The 27500-nt window shown below is 43.2% G+C and overlaps 5 protein-coding genes and 1 long non-coding RNA gene across 9 annotated transcripts in view; 4 read left to right on the top strand and 2 right to left on the bottom strand.

Annotated features, from left to right (window-relative positions):
* prkacab (protein kinase, cAMP-dependent, catalytic, alpha, genome duplicate b) overlaps positions 1-3873 on the top strand; it is a 9537-nt gene extending 5664 nt beyond the window's left edge. The window contains exons 7-10 of the mRNA XM_043238109.1: positions 551-646; positions 1431-1553; positions 1653-1817; positions 3325-3873. Coding sequence (XP_043094044.1) covers positions 551-646; positions 1431-1553; positions 1653-1817; positions 3325-3450 — 510 coding nt within the window. The 3' untranslated portion in view covers positions 3451-3873. The remainder of the gene's footprint in view (positions 1-550; positions 647-1430; positions 1554-1652; positions 1818-3324) is intronic.
* A 1592-nt stretch (positions 3874-5465) lies between these two features.
* On the top strand, positions 5466-12917 carry samd1b (sterile alpha motif domain containing 1b). Its single transcript, XM_043238104.1, is given in 8 exon segments — positions 5466-6865; positions 8096-8180; positions 8183-8353; positions 10238-10320; positions 10599-10659; positions 11773-11869; positions 12090-12207; positions 12309-12917. Coding segments are annotated over 8 exon segments (1860 nt in total). The 5' UTR covers positions 5466-5770; the 3' UTR covers positions 12459-12917.
* A 1689-nt stretch (positions 12918-14606) lies between these two features.
* Positions 14607-22742, top strand: zgc:136908. Its single transcript, XM_043238100.1, has 19 exons — positions 14607-14941; positions 15655-15766; positions 15878-16050; positions 16152-16294; positions 17229-17359; positions 17439-17570; positions 17701-17803; positions 18113-18246; positions 18321-18456; positions 18549-18661; positions 18737-18901; positions 20352-20474; positions 20549-20696; positions 20783-20847; positions 20990-21168; positions 21244-21373; positions 21456-21614; positions 22176-22327; positions 22435-22742. Exons 1-19 carry the CDS (start codon positions 14919-14921, stop codon positions 22529-22531), a joined length of 2418 nt encoding a protein of 805 aa, XP_043094035.1. The 5' UTR covers positions 14607-14918; the 3' UTR covers positions 22532-22742.
* LOC122344657 lies at positions 22595-23443 on the bottom strand. The gene is made up of 2 exons (XR_006250918.1): positions 23353-23443; positions 22595-22898 (listed from the first exon to the last, which is right to left on the bottom strand). It is a non-coding gene; the product is annotated as an uncharacterized LOC122344657 (long non-coding RNA).
* A 144-nt stretch (positions 23444-23587) lies between these two features.
* On the top strand, positions 23588-25258 carry ndufb7 (NADH:ubiquinone oxidoreductase subunit B7). The gene is made up of 3 exons (XM_043238130.1): positions 23588-23842; positions 24623-24791; positions 25101-25258. The coding sequence occupies exons 1-3, from the start codon at positions 23731-23733 to the stop codon at positions 25180-25182; spliced, it is 363 nt and encodes a 120-aa protein (XP_043094065.1). The 5' UTR covers positions 23588-23730; the 3' UTR covers positions 25183-25258.
* A 910-nt stretch (positions 25259-26168) lies between these two features.
* The window catches only part of tecrb (trans-2,3-enoyl-CoA reductase b), a 10343-nt gene continuing 9011 nt past the window's right edge, over positions 26169-27500 (bottom strand). For all 4 annotated transcript variants that reach the window (XM_043238113.1, XM_043238114.1, XM_043238111.1 and 1 more), the window contains one exon: positions 26169-27272. In XM_043238113.1, the coding sequence (XP_043094048.1) occupies positions 27099-27272 (174 nt within the window). In that variant the 3' untranslated portion in view covers positions 26169-27098. The remainder of the gene's footprint in view (positions 27273-27500) is intronic.

Raw genomic sequence — 27500 nt, 5'->3', positions numbered from 1 at the left:
TTTTTCAAAATGTAATACATTGCAATAAACTGCTGTGTCATTAGATAAATAGAAACTTATCGGATCTGACTTTATATGGTGTAATATTTAGTTGAATAATATGAAAAATAACAATAAGCCTTGAATTTATGTAGCATTAGCATTAGTCAGACGTTGATTAATCGGCTTAATAAGTAACATTTGAGCTCTTGCTGTGACATTAATAAGGTCGAAATGAATTAAAATTTCCAGTTTGGAAAATACTTTACAAATGATGATAAACGTGTGAGATGAACAGAAACCCTTCACAGGGTTATAGAGCATTATCAGTTAAGTCAAATAATACGAAAAACCTCCATCCAGGCTTAAACTAGCATCGGGGGCTGATTGAGTGACGGTAAAATAAAAAGAGTGACATTTGTTGCAAATATCGGCGTCTGTGGCCTACTGTACATCAATATAGACTGTAGTGCAGTGAGGAGGCGCTGAGAACAGAACGCTTCAGAGACGGTACTGCCGCCCCGTGGCCGCTCCGATCATCACATCACATGACCTGGGACCTGTGTTTCAGGTGACAGACTTCGGCTTCGCCAAGCGGGTCAAGGGTCGCACGTGGACATTGTGCGGCACCCCGGAGTACCTGGCCCCGGAGATCATCCTCAGCAAGGTGAGCAGATACCCAAGACCCGCTGAAAGACGCGAACAACTGTGTCTTTTATTTGATTGGAAATACGAGAAAAACTGTCATTTTTACTGTTTAAAATAACATAAATGACATTTATTCCAAAGCTGGTTTTTCAGCATCACTACTCCAGTCTTCAGTGTCACATGACCTCATTTTATGGAAACTGAGATGTTTATTTATTTCATTTTTTTCAGAATTCACAGAAAGTAAAAAAAAACGTAAATTATAAATGTCTTCACTGTCACTTTGGATCAATCTAACGAATCCTTGTTAATTAAATAAATAATTCCTACTGTTTTATTTTTTTTTAATTCTTTTATTTGCAACAGACTTTTGATTGGTGGTTTTTGTTAAAAAAAAAAAAAAAGAAGAAGTCCCAATTGATTAAAATATAAAAAAGAAATAATTGCAATAATAATAATAACGCCGATAATAATTAGAAATATCTGTGGCTAAAAATTCAGCTTTAATTACAGAAATAATTCACTTTTCTTTTTAAATTGTAGCAATATTAGTGTTTTTCATTGTATTCCTGATCAGATAAACACAACCTCTGTGAAGCCCAAGATACTTCTTAAAATATAAATAATTATCAAATAATATAAATTAACATCTAAATAAAAAAGTGATTGATAAATAATAAATATTTCATAAGGTTTTGACCGATATGAATGGCTTGCTGTTTGTTTTATTTGATGTATTTCAGTCACTTGTATCACTTCGTGCCTGTCCATTTAAATCTTGAGTTTCTTGTCTTCTCTCTCAGGGTTATAATAAGGCCGTGGACTGGTGGGCTCTGGGTGTGCTGATGTACGAGATGGCCGCCGGTTATCCTCCGTTCTTTGCCGATCAGCCCATTCAGATCTACGAAAAGATTGTCTCAGGAAAGGTAATTCTCTCCAGGGGGCAACAAAGCTCCAGCCTTGAGGCTGAAAAAATGAACCGAAAGTCGAATCCGCCGCGGCTCAGTTTACCCCGTCTCCCGCAGGTACGCTTCCCGTCGCACTTCAGCTCCGACCTGAAGGACCTGTTGAGAAACCTGCTGCAGGTGGATCTCACCAAGCGCTACGGGAACCTTAAAAACGGAGTTAACGATATCAAAGGACACAAGTGGTTCTCCACTACTGACTGGATAGCCATTTACCAGCGGAGGGTGAGTCCCAACCGTACGCCGTGCTACACTGGATCAGCGCTAGCAATGCTGGGGTTACGTGTCGGTCGTCATTCTGCTAATCGCACGTTTATTGATATGGTACAATAAATCTAATATGTCTGCAAGGCAAATAAACAGCGTCTGAAACGGCAGAAAGCGCACCGTTATTTCACTAAATGGCTGATTCGATTCGAGCCTTTTTACGGATTCGCGCACTTTTTATCTGTGTGCGCGAAAAACGGTTTTAAGAGCGAGTGAGCCTCTGCTGGTCGACTGGTGGTTGGCCGCCCGTTGGGGGGAAGCACGAGTAATCCGATTACTTTTTTCCAAGTAACTAGTAAAGTAACGCATTACTTTTGAATCGGCGAGAAAGCATCTGAACGGAAAGCGCTTTCCTGTCTTGCAAAATGAAGCCGGATCAAGCTTTATCCCACCTGAGATGAATCTTTGGATGGCGTCTTTATACGATTTCGTAGTCCGGCAAACGTAGAGGACGCTCGTCGATACGCCATTCCCAGTGCTTCTCCACAATCAGGCTGCTTTCACTTCAAACACCTGCTCGTGTGTTTTTCACAAGAGCCTCTCTCATCCACCAGCTTCCGGGCGCTCGAGGTTACGGAGGCCTATACGCTTTAAGCCGTACGCATCTCGTCCCGGGGCTTCTCCAGTACGGTGCTCTCCGTTCACGAGGCCCGCGGCCGGTCGGTTTGGCCTTGGCGCGCAGAGACTCGTATTCAGTTGTTTGCTGTAAGATAAATAAAATAGTTCAGCAGTTACTTTTCCGAGGATGCGGCACAAGTCGCTGTGTTTTGCCGTTTCTCTCCCGTCCACTTCCTGGAGGCTCATTCACGTCACTTTAAGTGTACGACCCAGGTGGCCCCCGGAGTGACAACGAAGACAAAAAAAGTTACGCACTTTGCTGCTTTTCAATAGAGCGATGCACTTTTATTATAGATATTATTATTTGTGTCATACCTAAAAATAAAAATGGTGTGAACATCAGTGAGAGTACGGTTTAAAGCATAGATCATCGTTAGTGAAGTACTTTACACCGGTTACAAAAAAAAACGTATTACACTTCAATAATCAATGCTAAGCATTTTGGAAAATATTTCATAACTTTGGACTCTTAATTCTTAAATTACTGTATTAATATTAATAGTACTTAGCAATAATTTGCACTTCCTAAATTTTAAAGCCGAATATCAACATTAGTGGTCTACTTTACCTTAATATACGTACACTAATATAAATACGTTTTGTGTCACGTAATAAAGCAGTTAGCAAAATATTCGACAATCCCTGTCGAGGGTTAATAAATCACAATTTATGTCACGTGATATTCTTGCTGTAATTTAAACCGTCACGTACAGGAGGTCGTATTTTAATGCAAACGAAGAAACGGTAAAATGAAAACGGTAGCGCTTACGTGCCGAAAGGCGCGGAAAAAAGATAGCGCCCAAACGGAAAAGTAAATTAACGTGAACTCTTCTTGGCATTTCCTCAGGTGGAGGCCCCGTTTGTGCCTAAATGCAGAGGTCCCGGGGACACCAGCAACTTCGACGACTACGAGGAGGAAGAGATCCGTGTGTCCTTCACGGAGAAGTGTGCGAAAGAATTTGCTGAGTTCTAAGCGGAATAAGGGATAGATATCAGAGAGAGAGAGAGAGAGAGAGAGAGAGAGGGATACAGGTGGAGAGAGAGAACGAGAAAAAGTGCATGAATCTTAAAGCGATCCTTCCTCCTGTTAAACAGCAGAGAAACCAGCGGAAGAGAGCAGAGAAGACCTCCAGGGATAAACAGTGAGGCCTTTATCATCTCCTCTATTTTAATCATGTTTGTAATTTTCTCCTTTTTTTTTTTTTTTCTTTTTTTTCCTTTTTTTCAATCTCTGTTCACGTGATATTAATCGCGCTGGATCCGGCGGGGTGTGTGTGTTGGCCTGCGGACAGACGAAGACGGTCGGGGATCATCTCTAAACCTCGAGCAGTTCCCGCTGAAGAGCAGGTCCTCCACTGGGTCGCCATAACAACCGTGCAGAAAAATAAGGGGGGGGGAAAAAAACACAAAAAAAAAAAAAGAACGAAAAAAAAAAAAAAAAATTGTATTCCTGTGTAATAACCAAATATTTTTGGTCCTGTATACTGTCATGTGTTTCTTTATTCTTAAAAAATGCACTGAAGGGATGACAAAGAGAAAACGGCATAGAAAAGAAGCCATGATTTCATCAAACAAGCACCACTTTTTTTTCTTCTTCTTCTTCTTCTTCTTCTTCTTTCAGCTGTAGGTCCACCGCGGTCTGTAAAATAGCCACCGATGAACTTTGAACTTTCACCTATGAAACGTGCCATGAAATCCTACAAGTGTCAATATTTGGACCCGTCGGTCGTTTCGTTGATCATAGCTGCCGGCTGGCGCGGGCCCCGGAGGCGGCGTTGAGGACGGGGCCGACGGCCCTCGCGCCCGAGGAGGGGCGGATGTTTCTGTTCCGTTCGCTCGCTATCGTTAATATTATAACTGTTACGGTTCTCATTGGGTTATACATTTCTAAAGCCTGACGAAATTGCACACACTTGGCGGCGCGGCGCTCTCCGTTCTCCACATTTCTTCCCCTTTATTCTTCCATTCCTGCATTTTTAAATAGGCTTCTCTCTGAATGGGTGCAGTGCATCTGGCTCCTTTTTTTGGGTGAGAATTTCTTACACGCAACTCTCTAGGCTACAAATATCTCCTAAGCTGGAGGTGAACTCAGTGGATACCAGTGCTTACTCCTGAGGACATGGTTCAAGTTAATTGTGATATTTTGCACCACAAGAATCATTCCAATAAAGTATTACTATAAATACCAAACGGGCTTTGCGTCCCTTCATGCGTCATGACTTGAACCGAGGTCTTCAGCTTCTGTCCTGTTTCTCCAAAACTAGTAAAGTATGCCGACGACCTGTGTCGGTACAGCAATACCGTTAAATAACTGTAATGGGCTTTTTCCAGCTGTGTGAATTTTGGAAATACAATGAATATAATTCTTTGAGACTTCACTTTTAGGTTTTGTGCATTTAGTCTGGTTTCTGAAGACCAGCTCCTTAATTTCTTATTGCTCTGCAAAAAATATGACCAGTTTATTTTGGCAGTAAAATTAAAACCTAGTTATTTTTAATAATATATATATATAATTATAAAAATAAAATGATAAAATAATTCTGTGTGTGTATATATATGTGTATATATATATACATATGTATATGTGTGTGTGTATATATATATATATATATATATATATATAAATAATTGTATAATTATAAATATATATAAAATAATATATATAAAATAATTATATATGTATATATATATATATATATATATATATATATATATATATATAATAATTATAAAATATATATATATATATAATTATAAAAATAAATTATTATATATATATATATATATATATACACAATTATTTTATATAATATTTTTCTCTCAACATTTGTAGATAATGTATTTGTTATACTATTTTTCCTTTGATTTATCTACAGCTGGCAGTAACGCGAGGAGTTAAAAAAAAAAAAAAAGAAAGGCTAGACTCATCCAGTTTAGTATCGATCAGCGAGCCATCTGCCATCCAACCATTAAACACGGACGCTTCTCAGTTTAATTTCGCATCGAGGCAAGCGCAGGAAAAATCCGTCGCGCCGGACCGCAGCGCGCGAGCGTGAACAAAAGCCCGTCGACGATGTGCGCAAAACGTGTAACTCCGCAATACCACCTTAAACGAGCGCCTCGTACAGGCGCGGATGAGTCTCTTCGGAAAGTAGTCCACCTTAAGCGCGCACAGCGGGTAAACGCAGGCGTAGAGCGAGGCTTCCGCTTCATTCCCAGCCGGGCTCGGAGCGGATCACTTCGGAGACAAGAGAGAGGCGCTGGGCCGGAGCCAACGGAACCAGTGCTGCAACATGTCGGAGCCGAAATACCGAGAATGGATCCTGGAAACCATCGACTCCCTGCGCTCGAGAAAAGCCCGACCGGACCTGGAAAGAATCTGCCGAATGGTCCGAAGAAGACACGGCTCAGACCCGGACAAAACCAGGGCTGAACTAGAAAAACTGATCCAAGAGCAAACTGTGCTGAAAGTTAGCTACAAGGGCTCCATTTCCTACAGAAACGCCGCTAAAGTGCAAAGGAAATGCAGAAAGAGAGCGGAGCCCGGCGGCGGCGGCGAGTCGTTGGGGGAGCACGGCAAACACGCCGGGTGCAATAACAACGGCGACAGCGCGCTCAGCTTCACGGACCAAGAGGAGAGCGAGGATAAGGAGCCCGAGGAACGCGGGGCGAGCCCGGGTCCCGACCCCCAGCCTCGAACCTCGCCCTCCGCCCTCGAGAAGGAAGAGCAGATTTCACCGCTACCTAGCGGAAACAGTTTCGTTAGTTGTGGCGCAACGGGCTGCTCCGCCGGGAGCGTCAAAACAAGTGCGCCGAGAGACGAGAGCGTAGCCGCCTCTGGCCACCGCGACGCCGCTTCGAGCGCGGGTGACAGGCGGGCCGAAGGAGACGCGACGCTCGGCCGCGAGGGCAGCGCTGGTGATGGCGAGGAGAAAGAGGAGAAAACTTGCTCGAGCGCTAGTCCGGCCGTCGGCTGCCCGCCTCCGAGAAACAAGCCCCCCGCTTCCCCCAAACTCAAGGCGGGGGCAAAGGGCTCCGGGGCGCGCTGCTCGGACCCCCCGGAGGAAAGCAGCGCCGATCTGGGAGACAGGCTGGTCGACGCGGTCCGAAGTCTGTCAGAGAGACACCGGGGCTCCGCCGCAACACGGGGCCACGCGCCGCCGGGGCTCAAAGAGATCCTCGGCTACCTTAGCACGCGGCGGGGGGTGCCCGGGGAGAAGCTGACCCGCAACCGCGTTAAAGTGGTGCTGGAGCGCGAGATCGAGCGGGGTCGCCTCCGCAGGACCCGCCTCGGCCACATCGCTCTCGCCGCGAGGGGGATGGGGGCGGCCAAGCCGTCCGCGCGTCTCCTCAAGAGCGCACTGCAGGACAGACATCTCGCGAAAAAGGTAACTTAATATTTCCGACACGTCCTGCGCGGCGCGCGGCGCTGCGCCCCGTCTCGGCGTGAATAAACGATCGCGCTTTGAGAAAAGCGAAAGAAGAAAAAGCGCAGGGCGAGAGAGGGAGAGAGAAGAAAAAAAAAAAAAAAAAAACCCCGCACTATCCGATTTCCGCTCTTTCTCGCGTGACGTGCAACTGTGCGCCAGAGCGGCCGAACTGCGCGCGTTGCGGCGAGCGGCGTGTTTTCGTGCAAACGGCGAGGGAAGCGACACCTCGCTCTGCGCGTTCAGCTAGACACGCAACTGTCTGCGCGCCCCGTTTCACTTCGGCGTCTCGGCACAAAAGGTGCGGGCGAGCGCGCGTGCGTGCGTGCGTGCGGGCGAGCGAGCGAGCGAGACGCCGTCGCTCCTCTCGTTCCGTCGCTCGAACGGACGCCCGTTACACAAAAGCGCGCTCGTCGAGAACCAGAGCCCGCTCGAGCCGCTGTTAGGGTTTCGCGGGCAGGGCCGACGGTTATCGTCGCGTTATAAGTTGTGCTGGATATTTTTCACTAGGCGGTGTCTGTTAAGTTAGACGCGCGCGGAAAACGTGACGGGGAGGAAGGGGGGGACCCGTCTGTTTTCTCGCCGCTCCGTGCGTTACTTCGGTCATGCGAGGTGAAAGCAGTCGCGATGGCGGAAATTCGCTGCACGACGAGCCAAAGCGGAGCGCATCCCTGCGCGTGCAGCTTAAGCTTCTTAGTTCCGTTCCGCGCGGCTCGTCCATTCAGTGCGAGCGTTCACCGCGTTCCGTTCTCTCTCTCTCTCTCTCTCTCTCTCTCTCTCTCTTTTATTTTTGCGCCGTTGATCAGATCTCTCAGGCACCGTCCCGCTCGCTTACAGACCGTGGTCGAATTGATTATGAACCCCGCTGAGTTACTTAGCGCGCGGTCAGACACCGAGAGAACCCACGGCGTGTGTTTGGGCGGTTTGTGTCGTCGCGAGGAAACCCCGCGAGTCGCCCGATCCCGCGGGCGGCGGAGGTCGCGCACGAGGACACGCGCGAAAAACGACCGTTGGAGGGGGCGCGCGCCGTAACCGTTATTTGGCCTTTTTTCAAACAGCGTCCGGCGGTTTAGCACCGTTTCTCTTTTCTTTCCCGTACGTTTGCAGTCGCGACTGAATCCGGTGAGGTAAACTAAAATAAACAGTTGGTTAAAAGTCCGTCAGAGCTTTTAACGGTGTCTGTATTATCAGGAGGAGGTGAAGCAAGAAGAAAGGATGGAGGTGGAGAGCGAGGAGAACGGCGCGGAGGACAACGCGGGCGGAGGATGCTCCGGCACCGCGACGACAAAGGCGTCAAAGCTGTCCCTGACCCGACCTCACCCGACACGGTGGCGGAGAACGATAACGGCACCGACTCGCCGCCGACATCTGAGGGGAAGTCCCAGTCACCTCCGGAGACGTCAAACCAGTGCTCCTTACAGCAGGAAGTAGACGTGGGTGGAAGTGAAGGTACTCGCTCGGTCTCGGTTTCAACATCAGCAGAACATCTAAACACTTTCCAGTAGAACATCTACTCGTGACGCGCCGCCAGGAGACACACCGGGGTTAACGTATCCCGAGTAACTAGATTACTTTTCGAGCAACTAGTGAAGTAATGCATTACGCCTATATTAAGAAGAAAAGTTATTTGACACCTTCCCTGTCCAAGTTTGGAGCAAGTTCGTGCATTCTCTTAGGCGTGACGATTATTATTCGCTTCACTCTTGGTGAGAAAGGGCCAAAAATATAACTTTGGGGTTTTTTGTTATTAAAAATAAATAAAGCGAGCCCAGCCCGGGTGAGACAAAGTAATGCAAAATTAACATAACGCGTTATTTTCTAAATAAAGCAATGCAGTTAGCTACTGTGGAGTAACGCAATATTGCAATGGTGGTTTTTATGATATAAAAATAGAGGCTTTTTAACGCTTTCCCACAGATCTATATTCAGTCATTCGGTGTTAAACTACAGGCTCCTTTCGATTCTTGAGCTGGAATTTGAATAAAACAGGCCACGCCTCAAAGGAAGTTAAATCTGAGGGACAGGAAGTGGAATTTATCGACGCGCTTGGCTCAGATTGCACAGACCGTATCAAAGATCATATCTTTTGTTCACGGACTGGCTTTTAATAAATTCAAACAATACTTTATCCAGAAGTGGAAGTCCTGCTGGATTGAGGAGGAGGAAAATTGGCAGACCTACCTGTGAGCAAGTCGTTAAATATTTGAGGATGAATGTATTATACGAGCGCTTTTTGTCCGCACCCAGACATCTGTTCGCTCGGACAGCCGCTGTCGTCTGCGTCTGTCGCCACGGTGATAACTCCACGCGATACTTGGGGTTTGCGATTTCCTGAAAATCCCATTTTAATCAAGTCGATAAAAATCGGTCCGAGCGATGCCGTTTAGAACGTTTAGACTTTTCCCAGACGGCACCGCAGCTGAAGACGGAGAACGCTTTGCGGGAAGCTATTTTTGAAGGCAGTAGGTGGATGGGAGCACCGGAGCTTTTGAGTTCTGTTTCGGCTTTTTGGAAAACCTTGTTGGTATAAAGCAATGTTCTCGCCAGCGAGTGTAGAAAAATAGGACTCCTTCCATATCAAAAGGAATTGGGAACTAGAGTAAAACACTGCGATAGAGGACGAGGTGTGGGAAAATAAAATATGGAAGGGCTTCGCCAAATTCGATAGTTCTTTACAATTAACACAACACTGGTCAGAGGTCGGGGACTATGTTGATATATTTTGGGATTGTCCCAAAATACAAGTGTATTGGCAAGGAGTTTTAGGATATGAGATAACAATGCACCCAGTGTTTTTTTCCCCCTATTTGTACTACATTTATTATTAATAACTGCTTGGAAGATAATGAAGATGCACCAACCTACTTGAATGGAAACAGACTGAATCAGATAAATATATCATTTTTGTTGTTGTTGTTGTAGAGAAATTGACTGTTACTGTATTTGAGTTTATTTATTAATATTTAAGTCGCCGTTGCTTGCTGCACGCTTTATGGTTACTTAACCATCTCTACATTTACAATTTTCTTTAAACTATTATCGTTAGTAATTTTGTTTTTGTGAATGTTAATAAATGTTATTTATTTAAAAAATATAATCAAATCATAGTTCAATTCTTAAAAAGAAAAGCAATGTTTTTTAATGTACGAAACAAAACGTATGCTTTTCCGAGTGCTGGAGTCGTATGGGATTCGTACTGAAGGAATCTGTGAATGCAGACATGGCTCCCTGTAGATGTGACAAACGTCTATGTTTGAAGTCTTGTGTCACGACTAGAAATGATGGCATTAAAATCTCTCTCTCTCTCTCTCTCTCTCTCTCGCACACTTTCAGAGCAGACGATGTCTGTGGAGCCTGAGGATGCCGGTGCTGAGAAAAACGCAGATGCGTCTGATCAGCTACATCCCAGCGTTGAGGTAACGCGCAAAGTTTATTTACTTTTTTAATGTCTCATATCTCATGTAGGCCGTTCGTAGGTTGACTTCCTCGATCAGTTGACTTCCAATATCAACTGTTGGCTTAACAAATGAGTTTAACGGCAAGCGATAGGGTAACGGCAGTGTTTCAGAACATCTATTTTGGAAACCGTTTTCTTTTTTCCTGAATATATTGGGTGTATTTTTCACATTTTCAATTCTGTCAATTCCTCTTATCCCAGTCTTACTGAGCGCATCTCTTTTGGTTTCTCCTTCAGGATCAGGTGATTGTGACGTCAAAGACCGTAAAGGCTCCAGCTTCGATACCTATAAGAAACTGTAAGTCAGCTAATTTAGCACTTTACCACTGAAACCGACTCAAATGATGTAGTATGCAACAGACCATATTATTAACTTCATAAAATACCCATCTTTAAGAGCGAAGACCAAAGAGCATGCCTAAAAGCACTTGTAAATATGAGGACATGGCAACACAGCACATCTATCAGTGGTGTTTAGTTAAAATATAGACGTCTTTAGCCAAAAAGTGGCAGACACCAAACAGCTCCTGTACAGTTCCATAACGTACTTGTTTTTTTACCTGGGCTATCAGACAATATGGGAAAGATGAAATTAAAACGATTGTTGGTTAGTTTCAAAATCATTCGTATAAAACAACCAAGCAATTTTTTGTTTTGAAACATGCAGTGCTTGTTTTTTCAAAGAAATTATAGCCTTTTGGAAAATCTATTAGGTCATAGTTGATATTTTGCATTAAATAAATCAGTGTACGGGAAACCTTAACATATTTATACATATTTTATTTCATATACATCCGTTAAGTAAGATTTGTTTGAATGAAATCGATCATTTTAATCAAAATAAATACTGTTCTTTTGGACTCTCTGTTTAACAAAGAACTCTGAAAAAAAATTATATTTACAAAAATAGTCGCCAACACAGCTGTTTTCAACATTGGTTTTCATCAAAAATACTTCTTAATCAATAAATTAGCATATTAGAGTGATTTCTGACAGATCTGACAGACACTGAAGACTGGAGAAATTATGCTAAAAATTCAGCTCAGCTAGTTTATTACCAATGAAAATACAATGTACTTTTGATCAAATAAATGCAGCCTCTGTGAGCAAAAGAGATCTCTTTCAAAGCAATTATTTCAGCCTTTTGACCTGTAGTGCACATGAATTGCTTACATCAAAGCCAAGAACAATTTCTGATCATGTAAACAAAAAAAATTATATTTAACAACATTACTGTTAGTAGTGTGTTGTTCATTAAGAGACTCTACCGATCCAAAAATTTATATACCACTGTGTGTATATGCATTTGATTATATACAGTGTCATATATGTTGTTATTCTGTGTTATTGTACTGTGATCGTGTTGTGTGTGTATTCTTGTTTTATATAGCTGTGTGTGTTATCCTATCAGGCTCAGGCTGTAAGCTGGAAGTGGGAGTGTCGTCATGTCTGCTGACTCCCTCTGCCTCACCAGGAGCGGCTGAAGAACGAGGGATGAATGAAGGAATGTGAGTACCACACAAACAAAACAGCAGAGAGAGAGAGAGAGAGATAGGGGAGTGCAGAGAGAAAAGGCTCCGTCTCTGTAAAACACCTACTGGCCTTCTAACGGGAATCGCCAGGAGTGAGTCATAACGAAAGAAATGAAAAAGATTTTCTGCGTGTCTCCAGAGTGCCTTTGAATTCATACGAATGATTATTAACTCGTGTTTCGGTGCGCTCTCAAAGGGGTTTCGTGAAGTCGGAGGCGAGCGGCATGAGCCCGATGGACTGGACTGTAGCAGACGTGGCCAGCTACTTCACCGCAGCCGGCTTTCCGGAGCAAGCGCTCGCTTTCAGGACACAGGTGCGCATGATCCTCGAAGGGTTCAGAGGTTATTCCACTGGATACTAAATACAGAAACCATGCTGTAGATAGAAGTATAACTGAATCTTTGATCCTGACAGGAGATCGACGGGAAGTCCCTACTTCTGATGCAAAGGAATGATGTGCTGACGGGCCTGTCAATCAGACTTGGTCCCGCCCTAAAGATCTACGAAAGACACGTGAAGGTTCTGCAGAGGACCCATTTCCAAGATGACGAAGCTTTCTGCTGATACACGCATATTAGCAAGTGTACACGATGAAGTAACCCGCATATGCATATACGAAAACCAAACAATACACGCATATTCCTGAAGACCGTTCGGGACTTCCTGAACGGAAACAGTTCTTGTTCTTTTTTCACACAAAAATGTATATATATATTTTTAATCAGTAATCCCACAGCTATTGGAAAGAACTTTGGTCTGAAAAAACGAGTTCGAGTAGAAGTAGAAGAACGGAGTGAGTTTGGGAAGACCGTCAGTGTCAACCGTTATTTGAAAAGACTGTGCAGATCTGTGCAGTTAATGCTGCTCTGATGGATGCCACTGTTTGGATTACGACATTGGACCCCGAATTCATTTCATCAAGTGGATTTCTTCTTTAGTACTTATTCTGTCCAATAGGGGGCAGGACATCATTTTTTTGTGACCTCACTGGTTTCAAGTTTGCTATTGAAACCCAACAAAGGCTAGGGGTTTCACTGCGCACAAAGTTTTCTCCAATGTAAAAAAACAAAACTGTCTGGTTACAGTTTGTAAGAAGTCAGTTCTGATTGGATATTTGTTCTTGATGCTTTTGCAATGACACTGAAACCCTCGTCTTCCCTCGGTCTTGGACTAAATGATTTCTTCCTGACGTATTGAAATGATCTTGAATGTTCCTTCCGGTTTTCTTGTCTCTTGCACCGTTACGTCATAAAAAACAAACTGTGTTCGTGCAGATCTTTTGCGCACAATCAAGTGGGCGTCTCACAGAGGATCTCCCTTTAAAGACTCCGACTTCTTTAATCCTGGATTTGCCAGCCATGACATTGTGGCTCCCGCGTGTGGAAAAGACACCACTGATACCCGAGCAGAACTTTTGTACATATTTTTACGGTGAAGTCCAAGTTGCGAAGCAATGACGATATTCCTTCACCAGCAGTTGAAGAATGTGTCTGAATGTCCTCAAATGCACAGAAGCCATGCAGCTCTTGAACTTTACAGTTTGTAACATATATTCGTGTCAGCCCATCAGATGAATATTGTGGGATCTGAGACGACGTTTTATTTGAGCTTTTTTGGTAAAACAATCAATTAATAATGTAAGGGTCCATTTAACAAATTACAAAAACTGACTTGTGAGAGAAGGGATGTGGAAATTGGGCAGATTGAATTGCTAATATGTTTGTTAGCCTGCTCTTTAGTTCCTGTGTGTTTCGGGTCGTTGAACTGATCTGGAGCCATCACACTTGGACATGGGACTGTTACCGATTCTGTTACGAAAGTCAAGCTCGTTTGCATTGTGAAGAAACCAATAGGTCAGTCTGATTTCGGTCTCCTTTGTTTCGCCTGACAATTGTAGCACCTCAGATTCGTCAAACTGTCTTGTTTTATTTATTACTTTGTATGTTTGTTTATAAAATATTATCTGAATCATGACAATAACTAGCTGTCTAAAATTGACAGAAGTACTGTTTATTTACAATCTAAAGTAAAAGCTGGCGCTCATTGAAATGCTGATAATGCCTGCAGTTTCTCGGTTAATGGCGTTCACGATGAACCCTTTTTACTTTGACTTAAGTGGAATATCAACAAACCCCTAAACCCCTCACAGCGGGTCTTTGTAATAAATACATTAACAGGCTGAAATTACAAATGACTTGCTAATGAACTAATTGAAAACAAGAAGATACAACTCTTGTTGGAGATATAACGTTCAAGGGTTTGCCAGCAGAGGGTGACATGGATACTGAAATGCGTTGGATCCAATTGTAAATGCCATCAGGGTAAGTTACGACATTAGACCAGCATCCATCTTGACAAATGTAGATGCTGAGACCGACTCGAAATGAGTCCAGTCGTCGTGTAAGTCATTGAATGTCCATGCGTTTCTTCATTTGTGCTCTTTGGAGTTCATACTCCTGATTGAAACGAACAGCAATTGTATGTCTTTCCACTCTTTCTGTTCATCTCGGTTGTTTTGTAATGAGAAAACTGAAAGCTTTTTGATTACTCGCATTAAAAAGGACATTCCAGATGACTGCATCAGTGAAGGTTTATGAATCTTTAGAGGGTTTATGTATGTTAGAAGGAGGACAGGAATGTGTGGAATGAGCTGGGTGGGAAACGCATTGCCCGGGCAGCTAAGATGTCAAACGCTTTAGAAAACAATGGAAAGCGATTGATAAACACTCGCTGTTTGTGTGCATATGCGTGCAACTTGGGTTGTTGTGTCAGAATCTTATTTATATGCGAGGGGATGGGTTTCAGACGTCCAGGGAGTAGCGCGGGCTGCCACACAAACACATTTTCTAGGCATGGAGCCTGCAGTCAGGGACAGCGTCACACTTTGTACAGCTCTGCAATGAACTAAGGACTACAGACCAGACCTGGACTACAAACGTCTGACCTCTAGGATAAGGATAGGCTGATTTCTGATCATCTCTGGCCCAGAACTGGCTCTTTTCTTCAGTTAAACGTTGATCTGCAATGCCTGCCTCCGGAGCTTCAGAGTGGGTATAACTCCCAAGTTTTGGGTTTGAGTGTGTGTGTGTGTTTGTTTAGATTGAATATGTCATACTCTTCTTCAAAAAAAGATGTTTTTTTAGTTAATCATTTCAGTTGTAGTTCATTGTAGAGTTAGCGTTTGTCTCTTTCATAAAACTCGTATTTATCATAGCATGAAAAGTAGTGTGTGCTTGTTTGTGTTTGTCTGAGTAGTTTGATCTCAGCTGTAGACATAACTTTGCTCTAAAAACAGACCAGTGTCACATGAAGAAACAGGAGACCAGACAGCGGCGTATGTGGGTTTGTATTCACACTAGTGCCAACAAGAACTGTTTTCATGCTTCTTTCTCCTCACTGAAACTCAGAGTTAACATTATAAAACGGGTTTTAAACCTTGGTATGGCCTGATTCGATTGTAGACGACATCTTAAATTACTGTAAGCTAAAAATGCACATTATTTCTATGCTACGTTTTATGCAGTCTTGGCTGTTTTAGTGTACAATTCCTATGCAGGCTATTATAAAATGTATATGCAGTGGTTTTTGATATCTCTGGAGTGTATATAAATGTATTCTGAAGAACGATGGAGCAAAACAAAAACATGTGCTGACTTGGCGTTTACAAAGAACCGTGCATGTACTTGAGTGTTTATTATTAATGTTGTGGAAAATTGGATTGCGCGTTGATATAACGTGTGTGTGGGTGTGTGTTGAACAGTCCAAAATCAGAGGACTTCTCCACTGCTATTCTGAAGCAGAAGATTCGGCCGAATCGACTCGTCGTGGACGAAGCCAACAATGAGGACAACAGCATTGTGTGCTTGTCACAGGTGATCTATCCACTTTCGTGCGTGCATTCGATCGACAGCGTGCGATTTCTACATGGCTAGCTGCACCGAATTGCGAAAGCGATCACGTAAATCCCTGCACGGGCCTTCCAGGTTAAAATGGAGGAGCTGCAGTTGTTTCGGGGAGACACGGTGGTGTTACGCGGCCGGAAGCGGAGGCAGACCGTCTGCATCGTTCTCACGGACGACACGTGCGGGAACGAGCGCGTGCGCATGAACAGGGTCATCCGCAACAACCTGAGAGTGCGTCTCGGTGATGTCATCAGGTGGGCGCTGATGTCATAAGATTTCACTGTTGGATCATTAAATAGCTTTATTTCGATTTCGAGGCCTCATCTGCTGCTCACTCGTATGCTTGTGTGTGTAGTATCCATGCTTGTCCAGATGTGAAATATGGGAAGCGCATCCATGTTCTACCTATTGATGACACTATCGAGGGGCTAACGGGCAACTTGTTCGAGGTTTTTCTAAAGCCGTACTTCCTGGAGGCCTACCGACCTGTTCACAAAGGTACACAAAGGAATATAAGGGTATATATATATGAATGTACGGAGTTTGGTTTTGCATTTGGCTTAGATGTAGTGTTAGGTGTGGTTTAAAAATTACACAAAAATATAATCTGAACAGGGCACCCACGCCTGGATGTTCTACGCACAAACAAAAATAATTTTTGTGACCTTTTTTCAAAAAAGCCATTGAAAAGGATTTTAGTTATTGGGCAAGCAGGCGCTGTTTTTAATCCGCAGCAATTGTGTTAAAATATTGTAAAAATAATCTGCCAGTAGAATACAAATGTACTGCATTTATAAACATTTTAATGTAAAAAAAATTTTCCATTAGCTTGAAACATGTTATTGTCCTCATGCCATTTTTATTAACATTTCAGTTTTGTTTTTATTTTTTTTTTATAAAGTTTAGATTTTTCATCTAGTAATTTGATTGCTTTACCTCAATCAACAGAAACTATTTTAATAGATTAAAATTTGTTTAGGATTACCAGTACTGCAACAGACAACAACTACAAATTCACACATGACCCTCGACCTCAAAACCAGTCATAACTAGCAGCAGGGGTATATTTGTAGCAAGAGCCAAAAATACATAGAAGAAAAAATTATCATTTTGCACCATACTATGACAAAAATCATTAGAATATTAGATAAAGTGCCATGCTCCATGAATACATTTTGTAAGCTTCCAATCGTAAATATATTAAAACTTAAGTTTGGATTAGAGTGTGCCTTGCTAAGAACTTCTTTTTGACAGCTTTAAAGATGACTTTCTCTTTTTTTGATGTTTTTTTTTGCACATTCAGATTCAAGATTTTCAGCCAAGTATTGTCCTAACTGATCCTAATAAACCATATATCAATGAAAGGCATTCTTATTCGTAATTCTCAATTTCCAAAAACTTACTCTTAAGACTGGTTTTACGGTTTGTGCAGGTGATATTTTCCTGGTCAGAGGAGGCATGCGAGCAGTGGAGTTTAAAGTAGTAGAAACAGACCCCACCCCTCACTGCATTGTTGCCCCGGATACCATCATCCACTGTGAGGGAGAACCAATCAAACGAGAGGTACGTGTGATTTCATCATACCTGCACAGTTTCTCCACTTCAATGTCCGCGCCATGATGTCATATGTTGACGGTGTCAGGACGAGGAGGAGAACCTGAACGACATCGGGTACGATGACATCGGCGGTTGTCGTAAACAGCTGGCTCAGATTAAAGAGATGGTGGAGCTGCCTCTCAGGCACCCCGGCCTGTTCAAAGCCATCGGAGTGAAGGCAAGAATCACTACACACATCTAACAATACTTTTTTCCAATTTTTACCTAGTCTAGACATTTGCATTTTTTACGTTCTTTTATAATCAAAGATTACTCACACGTGGAAGTGTTACACTGTCTTTCCTCAGCCTCCGAGAGGAATTCTGCTGTACGGTCCTCCCGGTACGGGCAAGACGCTGGTGGCTCGTGCTGTTGCTAATGAGACGGGAGCTTTCTTCTTCCTCATCAATGGTACATACGCGCACTTGAAAGCCAGTGTGAAACTGCTGCGAATGTTATTTGCCCTGCAATAACAGACGCCTGTAAACAATTAAACTCTACCACAGAATGCAAATAAGCAGCTTATTGGCTTCTAGATCCCTTCATGTATTTACCTTGAAAAGCCAAACAGATGATCAAACGATTTTTTTTTTTGTTGACGAAACCGGCGGATCACATCGTGTAAACGTGCCAGATATCAAGTGTCAATAACGCCGATGCATTTCCAAGACTTTATTCGGTCTCCCAGATGCATTTCCTGTGGTTGCTTTTGTATCCCAGGTCCTGAAATCATGAGTAAACTGGCAGGAGAGTCTGAGAGCAACCTGAGAAAAGCTTTCGAGGAGGCAGAAAAAAACGCCCCTGCTATTATCTTCATCGATGAGCTGGATGCAATCGCTCCGAAGCGAGAGAAGGTAAGGAGAAGAGAAACGGGTGTGTTACGTAACTGTGTGCAGTCACTGGTTTGATGGTTTCGCCATGTCTGTAGACTCACGGTGAAGTTGAGCGGAGGATCGTCTCTCAGCTGCTCACCCTGATGGATGGCCTGAAGCAACGGGTTCATGTTGTCGTTATGGCAGCCACAAACAGGCCCAACAGTGTGGATCCCGCACTCCGGCGTTTTGGTGCGAACATATACATACGCAGATGCATCTTGCATCAAGCACCAAAATACACTTTATACGGAAAGGTCATTGGTAAAAGTTTTGTGTTACAGGTCGTTTTGATCGAGAGATTGACATCGGCATCCCCGATTCCACCGGCAGGCTGGAAATTTTACAGATTCACACCAAGAACATGAAACTATCAGACGACGTGGACCTGGAACGGGTGAGGGTCATGAGAGCGATGGAGGGTCCAGTTCTTCTCAGATATTTTATAACTGGATGTTTCGGTTGATGGTAGATCTCCACTGAAACGCACGGGCATGTGGGAGCAGATTTGGCCGCCCTGTGTTCAGAAGCAGCGCTGCAGGCCATTCGCAAAAAGATGACCCTAATTGATCTGGAGGACGACAGCATCGATGCAGACCTTCTCAACTCAATGGCCGTCACCATGGATGACTTCAAGGTAAGCCTTCACAGATCCACTTTGATCTGAAATACTGTGAGCCGAAACGAGGAGCAAACAGCTTTGAGTCCAAAACCTCGACGAGTGCCTCAGACAGGTTGGGTTCGATATTAATGGCCAGGTGATTTAAAATAAATGTGCTTTTTTCAAATAAAATAAAAACCTAATTCTTTTAAAGTTTCTCTGATGTGTGTTCATGTTAAGTGCATTTTTGAGAAATGCATGAGGTTCTAACCACGCAAACAGAAATCCATCTTATTGATACGATACATCAGGGAAAGACAATTGCATCATTATGCTGCGTGTTCATGCAGGGCCGTCGCCGGAGATAGCGTTGCAGACAACACATGATTTATTAGGCTATTTTTTATCAACCTATCAGATTTTTTTTTTCAATCCACTGTTTACAATTCAAAGCTGAACTCAGAAACAACTTGTATCTATCAGGTAGGTAATAATATGTGCACACATTAATGCCGTCTACTTTTGAGGTCTAGTTGGAATAGGAAACAAACACCATAGGCTCATGTCAGACTCTTTTGGTTTTATTGGGTTGTTATAATTGCACATGTATTGATTGTCCATTGAGACTTTAGAGAAGAGTGGTCGCAGGTTCAAATCCCAGACGAGCCCCCATTTGTTACAGCCAGCTCTTAAGTGGAGTCTAGGTGCATCAATACTTAAAGAGGTCATATGATAAAAGCAATACTATTTTTGTATTTGGTGTTGGTTTAAGGTTCAAAAGCCTGATTATTTTACACATACTGCTCATTATTGTTTCTCCTCTAAGCACTGACTCCTAAAATGGGTTGATTTGTACAAAAAAAAATTAATCGTTCTAAAAAAGCAAAATGTGCTCTGATTGGCCAGCTATCCAGTGCACTGTGATTGGCTGAATACCTCAAGAGTGTGACAGAAATGCTACACCATAAAGTGATGCTGTGTCCCTGCGCTAAAACACGAGGCATTATGAAAATAAACCCACACAGTGATGTAGAGATGTGGGGGACTGTTTTAGGGGGGTGTGGACAAGTCCTAACTTTTATAAGCAATATCTCTTTGGTTTTGAGTCTAGTGTGTGCAACTTCTATGGGATCTTTTCCATGCACTAAAAGCTTGTAAAAACTTGAATTCGCTTTGTATATGCTTTAACAAAATATTTAATGTAAAATAATTAGTGTACCCAAAAATGAAAACTCTGTCATCATTTACTCAACCTTGAGTAGTTCCAAACCTGTATGTATTTTTTAGTTCTGCCGAACACAAAAAAATGGGCTGTTTTCTCCATATAAAGTGTGAGAAACAGTACTCTTGAGAAAAAAACAAACAAACAAAAAATCTTAATTTACTTTCCAGTTGAATTTGCCAAGGAGAAACCATATTAAAGAGATTTATTTTGTGATTATTATTTCCTGTGGGAACTATATCCATTGGTTTCTGTCTCTTCCAGTGGGCTCTGAGTCAGAGTAACCCATCTGCTCTGAGGGAGACGGTGGCCGAGGTTCCACAGGTAAACTGGGAGGACATCGGAGGACTCGACGAGGTGAAGCGAGAATTACAGGAGCTCGTCCAGGTAAAACCACAGACAAAAAGGCCGTCACGAAACGAACATTCGCTCTCTTTCTAACTCACTCAGTCTCTGTTAAGTATCCAGTGGAGTATCCTGACAAGTTTCTCAAATTTGGAATGACTCCATCTCGAGGGGTCCTGTTCTATGGTCCGCCCGGATGTGGCAAAACCCTACTAGCCAAAGCCATCGCCAATGAGTGCCAGGCTAACTTCGTGTCCATCAAAGGTGCGTGTGTGTGAGGAAAAACTAGTTAAAGTGAGCACGAGCGTATTTGTGTCTGTAATCCTTTCTATATTTTGTGCGGATTGCAGGCCCAGAGCTGCTCACCATGTGGTTTGGTGAATCAGAGGCAAATGTCAGAGATGTGTTTGATAAGGTGACCAAACCACAAGACTCCTTACACCTAGTTTTAACATCCTTCAGCCGAGACATACTGCGCTTTATACTTAAAGCGCAGATACGTGCTTCCTGTGTGAATCTTCTGATATATATATCACACGCTGCTTTTGTTGCATCAGGCACGCCAGGCAGCCCCGTGCATCCTCTTCTTCGACGAGCTGGACTCCATTGCTAAAGCCCGAGGTGGCGGGGCCGGAGACGCGGGAGGCGCAGCCGACAGAGTCATCAACCAGATCTTGACAGAAATGGACGGAATGACCAATAAGAAAAACGTTTTTATCATTGGTGCCACCAACAGGTGATCGCCTTGCATTTGCCTGCAGTAGATAAAGTGAAGAGGGCATGTACTCAGAGTCCTGTCTGTCACTCTCAGGCCTGATATCATCGATCCTGCAATCCTGAGGCCCGGTCGCTTGGATCAATTGATTTATATCCCTCTACCTGACATGCCCTCCCGCACTGCCATCCTGCGCGCCAACCTCCGCAAGTCCCCCGTCGCCAAGGTCATTCACACGTGCACTACGCGCGCAAACATCTCCACACAAGAGCGCGGCAAACCGAGCGTTTCTTTGTGTGTTTTTTCAGGACGTAGACCTGGCATATCTGTCCCGGATAACAGAGGGATTCTCGGGAGCAGACCTGACTGAGATCTGTCAGAGGGCCTGTAAGCTTGCTATAAGAGAAGCTATAGAGGCAGAGATCCGTGCTGAGAGACAGCGGCAAGCCAGGAAAGAGACTGCTATGGTTAGTGCATACGTGATTGAAAAAACCACCGCGTGATAGCGGGTTGGAGACAGATTGAAAGAAAATAGTGAAGTCCAGGTTCCTGAAGACACATGCATGAAGCAGAACGCATGCTGGATATGGTGATGGTAGAAATGGGAATATCTCCTTGTAGTATTTTTTATTCTGATTGTATACCCTACAATGTTGCTTGCACATTTATTGGACAAGTTTTGCGTGTGATTTCAGCCGAAGAAGCAAAATGTTTTGAAATGTTTTTTCCAGTCTCACTAAGGTCAGACGTTGCACAAAAATCCTTGTGTCTTTTATATCACGTTGAGCAGGCCGTATCTTTTCCTCATATTTACGATAGGTCAGAACTCTCAGCTTCAAACCGATGCACTATTTATTGATAACAATAATATTGAGAATCTATATTGATATTGAGTTCTGAAACACAATGTTTTATGCGGTTTAAAAATGTTTTATACTGCATATTGTGTTGTGTACGTAGATTAGCATGTAATCTAAACAAAGTGATGACTTCAAACCTGTGCATCATACCTTCGTGCCTGTTTCCAGGATGACGATTATGACCCGGTGCCTGAGATCAGGAAGGATCATTTTGAGGAAGCCATGAGGTTTGCTCGCCGGTCGGTCAGTGACAACGACATACGGAAGTATGAGATGTTTGCTCAGACTCTCCAGCAAAGCCGTGGATTTGGGAACTTCAGGTGCTCAAACACATAAACACAAAAGATCCCTAGCACCCCGAACCACTTCCTACCTTGTTTTGTAAAGTAAACGCCTCCCTTTCTTTTATTCTTTGTCTCATCGGCAGGTTTCCTACAGCGCCTCAGTCAAGCGGAGGTCAGGGGTCAGGCCAAGGCTCTGGGGGTCACTTCAGAGAAGACGGAGATGATGATCTCTATCAGTGATCTTCAAGCAGCCCAACGCCTGCTGTGTGTGACAGTGACAGTATCTGCACATAATCATTATTAGTAATAATTCGTTTTTAATCTCTAAATTTTAATTGAATGTCTATTACTTTCATGTTAAATTTTAAAATGATGTTCTTAAACGTGTTGGATGTGAAATGTGTGCCCGACAGTAATAAAGAATACGTGATTTCCCTGTTTGATTTCCAAACTTAGCCTGAGCGTTGTATTAGCGATTTTAACTAGCTGCCTAACTTCACCACAAAACAAACCTGCGAAAGGATCCAGTTGTTGAAGTCTGCTATCAAACAAAACCCCTCGGTTCCACATCCAGTTCGGTTTAACTAGGCCTGACAGCTGTATTAATCTTTTAAGAATCATAAATACACACATTAATCCATCAAACAAATGAAACCAATCAGACTTGACTAACCGCTCATTTCTGCGGGCTGTCCTCTGAAACGAGCGAGAAACACACACACAGACACAGACACACACAAACACAGACACACACACACACAAACACACACACAGACACACACAAACACACACACACTCACTCTCTCACACACACACACACACACACACACACACACACACACACTCCTGTGTCATTTATTGGCGGTTGATAAGTCAGTTTATGGTGTGAGAAATCAACGTTTTACATGCCAGTTTTATTGATACCCAATTCTGTTTCTCTTTCAAAGCGAAATTAACGACTTTTGGCTCGTATAGGTGGTATAAAAGCTCATATTTGATGATTCGATATAACCTGTAAATTAAATTACATTTATAACGTCAACACAGGTTCTGTCTCTTACCGTGAAATCAAATATAAATGTAAACGAACCGACTTCATTGAGATACTCTGTTCTGTTGATATGTAAATTAAAATCTAAAGCTACTTTATGTCTTGTAACGCGTGTTAAGAAATATCAGCGACTTCGGAGTTCGAGTGAACGATTGTTTTTACGGCCTTTACCGAGGCGGAACGGATCGTTCGGCGTCGAGGACTTTCAGGAGCGTATAACCCGTTACGCGCGTTTACTTCCGGCGCAGACCGGAAGCCAGAGTGGGTTTCTGGAGGTGACCGATTGACAGCGCCTAGAATTGTTTTGATTTCTTAGTTATACGCGACATTATTGTTGTCAGCGGTTAAACAGCTTTTGCGGTCAGGGGTTGATCTTCCGCGTGCAAGAATGGGGTTGCATCTCGTGCGGAGTTACGTCACGGAAAGGGACACGACGCCGGACCCGAATAAGCCGCCTTCGCACGACCCTCATCTGGGCTTCCCTGATCGCAAAGAGAGAGGTGACGCGCTCAGAGGCTCTTTTTAAACGTTATCCGTCATTTTCAGACTCCACTGCGAGTCTTGGGCTCACTTTGAACTTCAGCAACAAACAGAACGCGTCAATAAACACGCCACTAAACGAGTCTGTTATTGCCTGTATTCTTGTACAGTCGGTGTTATTATAACTCGACCAAGACTAAAATTAGCAGGCGCCATATAACTAACCAGCAGTAAGCCATTCGGTCTTAATCGACCTCAATTAGACCAATCTGCATGTTTATTACCGACCTAAACAGTTCTGAAGAAGTCGAATAGGCTCATTTAAGCAAGGGCCAAATATAAGACGCATTTAAATACACGCAGCGGACGAGAAAGGGGTCAAACCTCTACACGCAAATGTAATGAAACCGCTTTGTGTTTGAGTCTGTTTTGAGTTCAAAACACGTTTGTTCGGGTGGCTTGCGACCAGCATGCATCTGTGCATTGTGAAAACGATTCAATCTGTTGATTAGAAATTGAACTTTAAGCATGGCTGAAATACAGTTAGCCGTCGAACAGAAAACCAGGTCAAATAAGATTTATACAGAAAATACAGTCATGGTTGGCGTGCATGTCACACACATTCAGTTATAAGTGCTACTATAATAAATATCACCCGTTTCATTCATGCGTAAGTGGATCAGTTTAACAAATCCATGTGACTGAGCAATTCAAATCGAAAGGCCCGTCTCTCTCTAATGTTTTAGTATCCCGAGGACGAGCAGGTGTGTGTTGAAGCTCACGCTCGTGTGTTTTTTCAGAAATGGTGGCGACGCAGGAGCAGATGAACCTGGCCATGCTGCCGCTGGAGCAGAGGGACTACTGCGCGCACTACCTGCTCCGCTTCCTCAAGTGCAAGAGGGACAACTTCCCCAACTTCCTGGCCTGCAAGCACGAGAGACACGACTGGGACTACTGCGAACACCAGGAGTGAGATAAACCCGGCTTTCAGAGAGCGAGTGCTAGCTGTCAGATTTGACTCGAGCGAAATAGTAATGAATCAGTCAGACGAGCCGAGTTTTAAGGCTTTCTTTGCATTCCCCCGAATAAATATCATTCTTACGTTTCCTATCGTCCCCGAGCTTAATAATGTAGCACTTTTAATAACGTGAATTATTAAAGGATGTGATTTATTAAAGTAGGCCCACAACCGTGATGTGGAACAAATAGCTTTTTTCTCTAACCACGAGCCGTTGAGTCTCACGGAGTCTGTCTTCTTCTTCTTCTTCTTCTTTGCAGTTACGTGATGAGGATGAAAGAGTACGAGAGAGAGAGGAGACTGAACCTGAGGAAAAAGAGGATCGAGGCCAACTCAGCCTAGCCTTCACCTCGCCGTCGCTTCCTGTGTATATAAATAGCTCTTACATTAATAAAGATGATCTTGTGAGCTCTCCAAACGCCCGTGGAGCATTTTCTTAACCCGGCTGTGCCTGAAAGCACAAAATAATAACTCGAATACGTGCACGTGCGTTTGTGCTGTCGCTTTTAAATACAGCTGTAAAAGTTACTTAAGTTAATCTAATTAAAAGTGCTTTAGTAGCATTGCAGTTGGTCGAAATTATATTTGCATTGAAAAAGTATTGTACCGCAGCAATATACAGAGGACTTTTATCATATAATTTCTTTAAAAAGTGTGCTTTAAATTAGAAAAATGATTGATATAGTTTAATGTGAAATGTGATAATACATTTTCCCAACTGTGCTACTTAAGTGCACTTGGTATACTTTAAGTACACTAATTAATAGTGTGTTTTATTACCGCTATGATCAGATTTTAGTGGATTTTTACAATATGCTATTACTATCATTAATGCACAAAAACTCACAATCAACCAAAAGTCACAATTTAAGTATACTTTTAGAATAAAGTCATTAAAATGCAATGTTTAATGTGGAAAGAAAGTAATAACGACTCGATAATAATGTACTATTTAGAGAGCATAAATACACAGTTGAGTATATAGAGAGCGTTAAGATAATTGTTATTATTGACTTATTAAAAATATGTAGGCGGTACTTATAATAATGATAAATTATTAACACATTTGTAATATATTAATTTAAATAAGTGTATATTTAGGTTCATGAAAGATGGTATATATTAAGCACAAAATGTGTTTGTGAAGATGGATCTCTTGAAGTATTTTTGGAAGCATACTAAGGAACTGAACTCAACTATTTTTTATTCTCCTGGGAAAACACACAGAGCAAAGACTTCTCCTCCACAGACTGAACGATGTGGCGTAACGCTGCACACTTTCCTTCAATACCACAGCATGCATCACAGAAGTAAACGGACAAAGCACGAGCCGGTCACTTGATTTTTTATTTTATACAAATCGTTAGGTCAACAAGAACAGTTGGGACACCTGCAGCCTGCGCCAAGTTAGCTTTAGCTTCACGCAGGACGCCTGCTCCAGGTCCTCTCGTTAGCGTTTTGGTTATTGAGTGACGAGCAGAACGAAACATCTTTACTGAAGTCACGGCCGTGATCAGAGATCTGTGCACGTAGTGCACTCGAAATACAGGACGACTCTGAGCACAAGTACTGCACACACACGTGGGACCGGCTTCTTCCTGAACACAGGAGATATTTAGAAGAAAGTTGCTGGAAGCCATCGACCTTTAGGGAAACACATTCAACGGCTACCAGTAACCGATCAGCAACATTCCTCTGAATATCTTGTGTTTGTGAGATGATGATGATGATGATGATGAAAACTTGACTTTCATATTTAGGATGGTGTATGACAAGAAGGGGACTCTAATGAAGAGCGTCCCTGTCTGGGGGGAAATGATGTTGCTGTGTATTATATTAGATGAGCATTAAAACTTCCCTTCATTTTCATGCACTGCAGAAATGTAATGCGTTGTCCAGACACAATGATTTTATTACAATCATCAGCCGTCAAGCGACACGTTCACGTTGTACACCAGCTTTTTTCCCCCCCGCGTCACAGCAGTCAATGAAAACGTTTAAATGTCAAAAAAAAAAACTTCATGGTCCTAAAATGTGCTCTATTTTCTTTGTGCAAAAGTCCTTTTGACCGACTGGATAATAACCCAGAGCGTTTTCGTGAGATCCCCCAGATGACCCCCAGAGGGCGCTACGGTCCGGGCCGCTTCAGGAGACGAGCGAGCGCAGTAAAGATGCCCGTGACACGGTATAAAAGAGATGGTTAAAGGGACGACGAGGAAAAGGTTAAAAAGACGAGGGGGGTGCTGTGCGGCTCCGTCCTACAGGATGAAGGGCAGGATGGGCGAGCGGAGCGTGGGGTAGTCACGAAACTCCTTCAGGTAGCTGCGGTGCTTTCCTTTGGCCCACACGGTCATCTGGATGAAGCCCACCAGCGTGAAGAAGGCCACGGGAAGACACTGGGTCATCAGAGTGAAGCCCAGCCACGAGCCCAGCTGTGAACACACACACACACACACACACACACACACACACACACAAAATGGGTTAATGCAGGTACATCTGGTGTCTGAAGTGTGTTACCAAGGTAGAGTTACACTGCTGACAATAATGTAACAGAATTGATAGTTTAATAAAAAAAAATGCACATAAATGCTAACACCTGACACTGATGAAATACGATTGAAAGACCTTTAAATAACCCAAAGTGAGATCGGTGATCA

Source organism: Puntigrus tetrazona, chromosome 1, assembly GCF_018831695.1.
Source record: "Puntigrus tetrazona isolate hp1 chromosome 1, ASM1883169v1, whole genome shotgun sequence".
NCBI lineage: Eukaryota > Metazoa > Chordata > Actinopteri > Cypriniformes > Cyprinidae > Puntigrus > Puntigrus tetrazona.
This window is presented reverse-complemented; position numbering and strand designations above follow the sequence as displayed.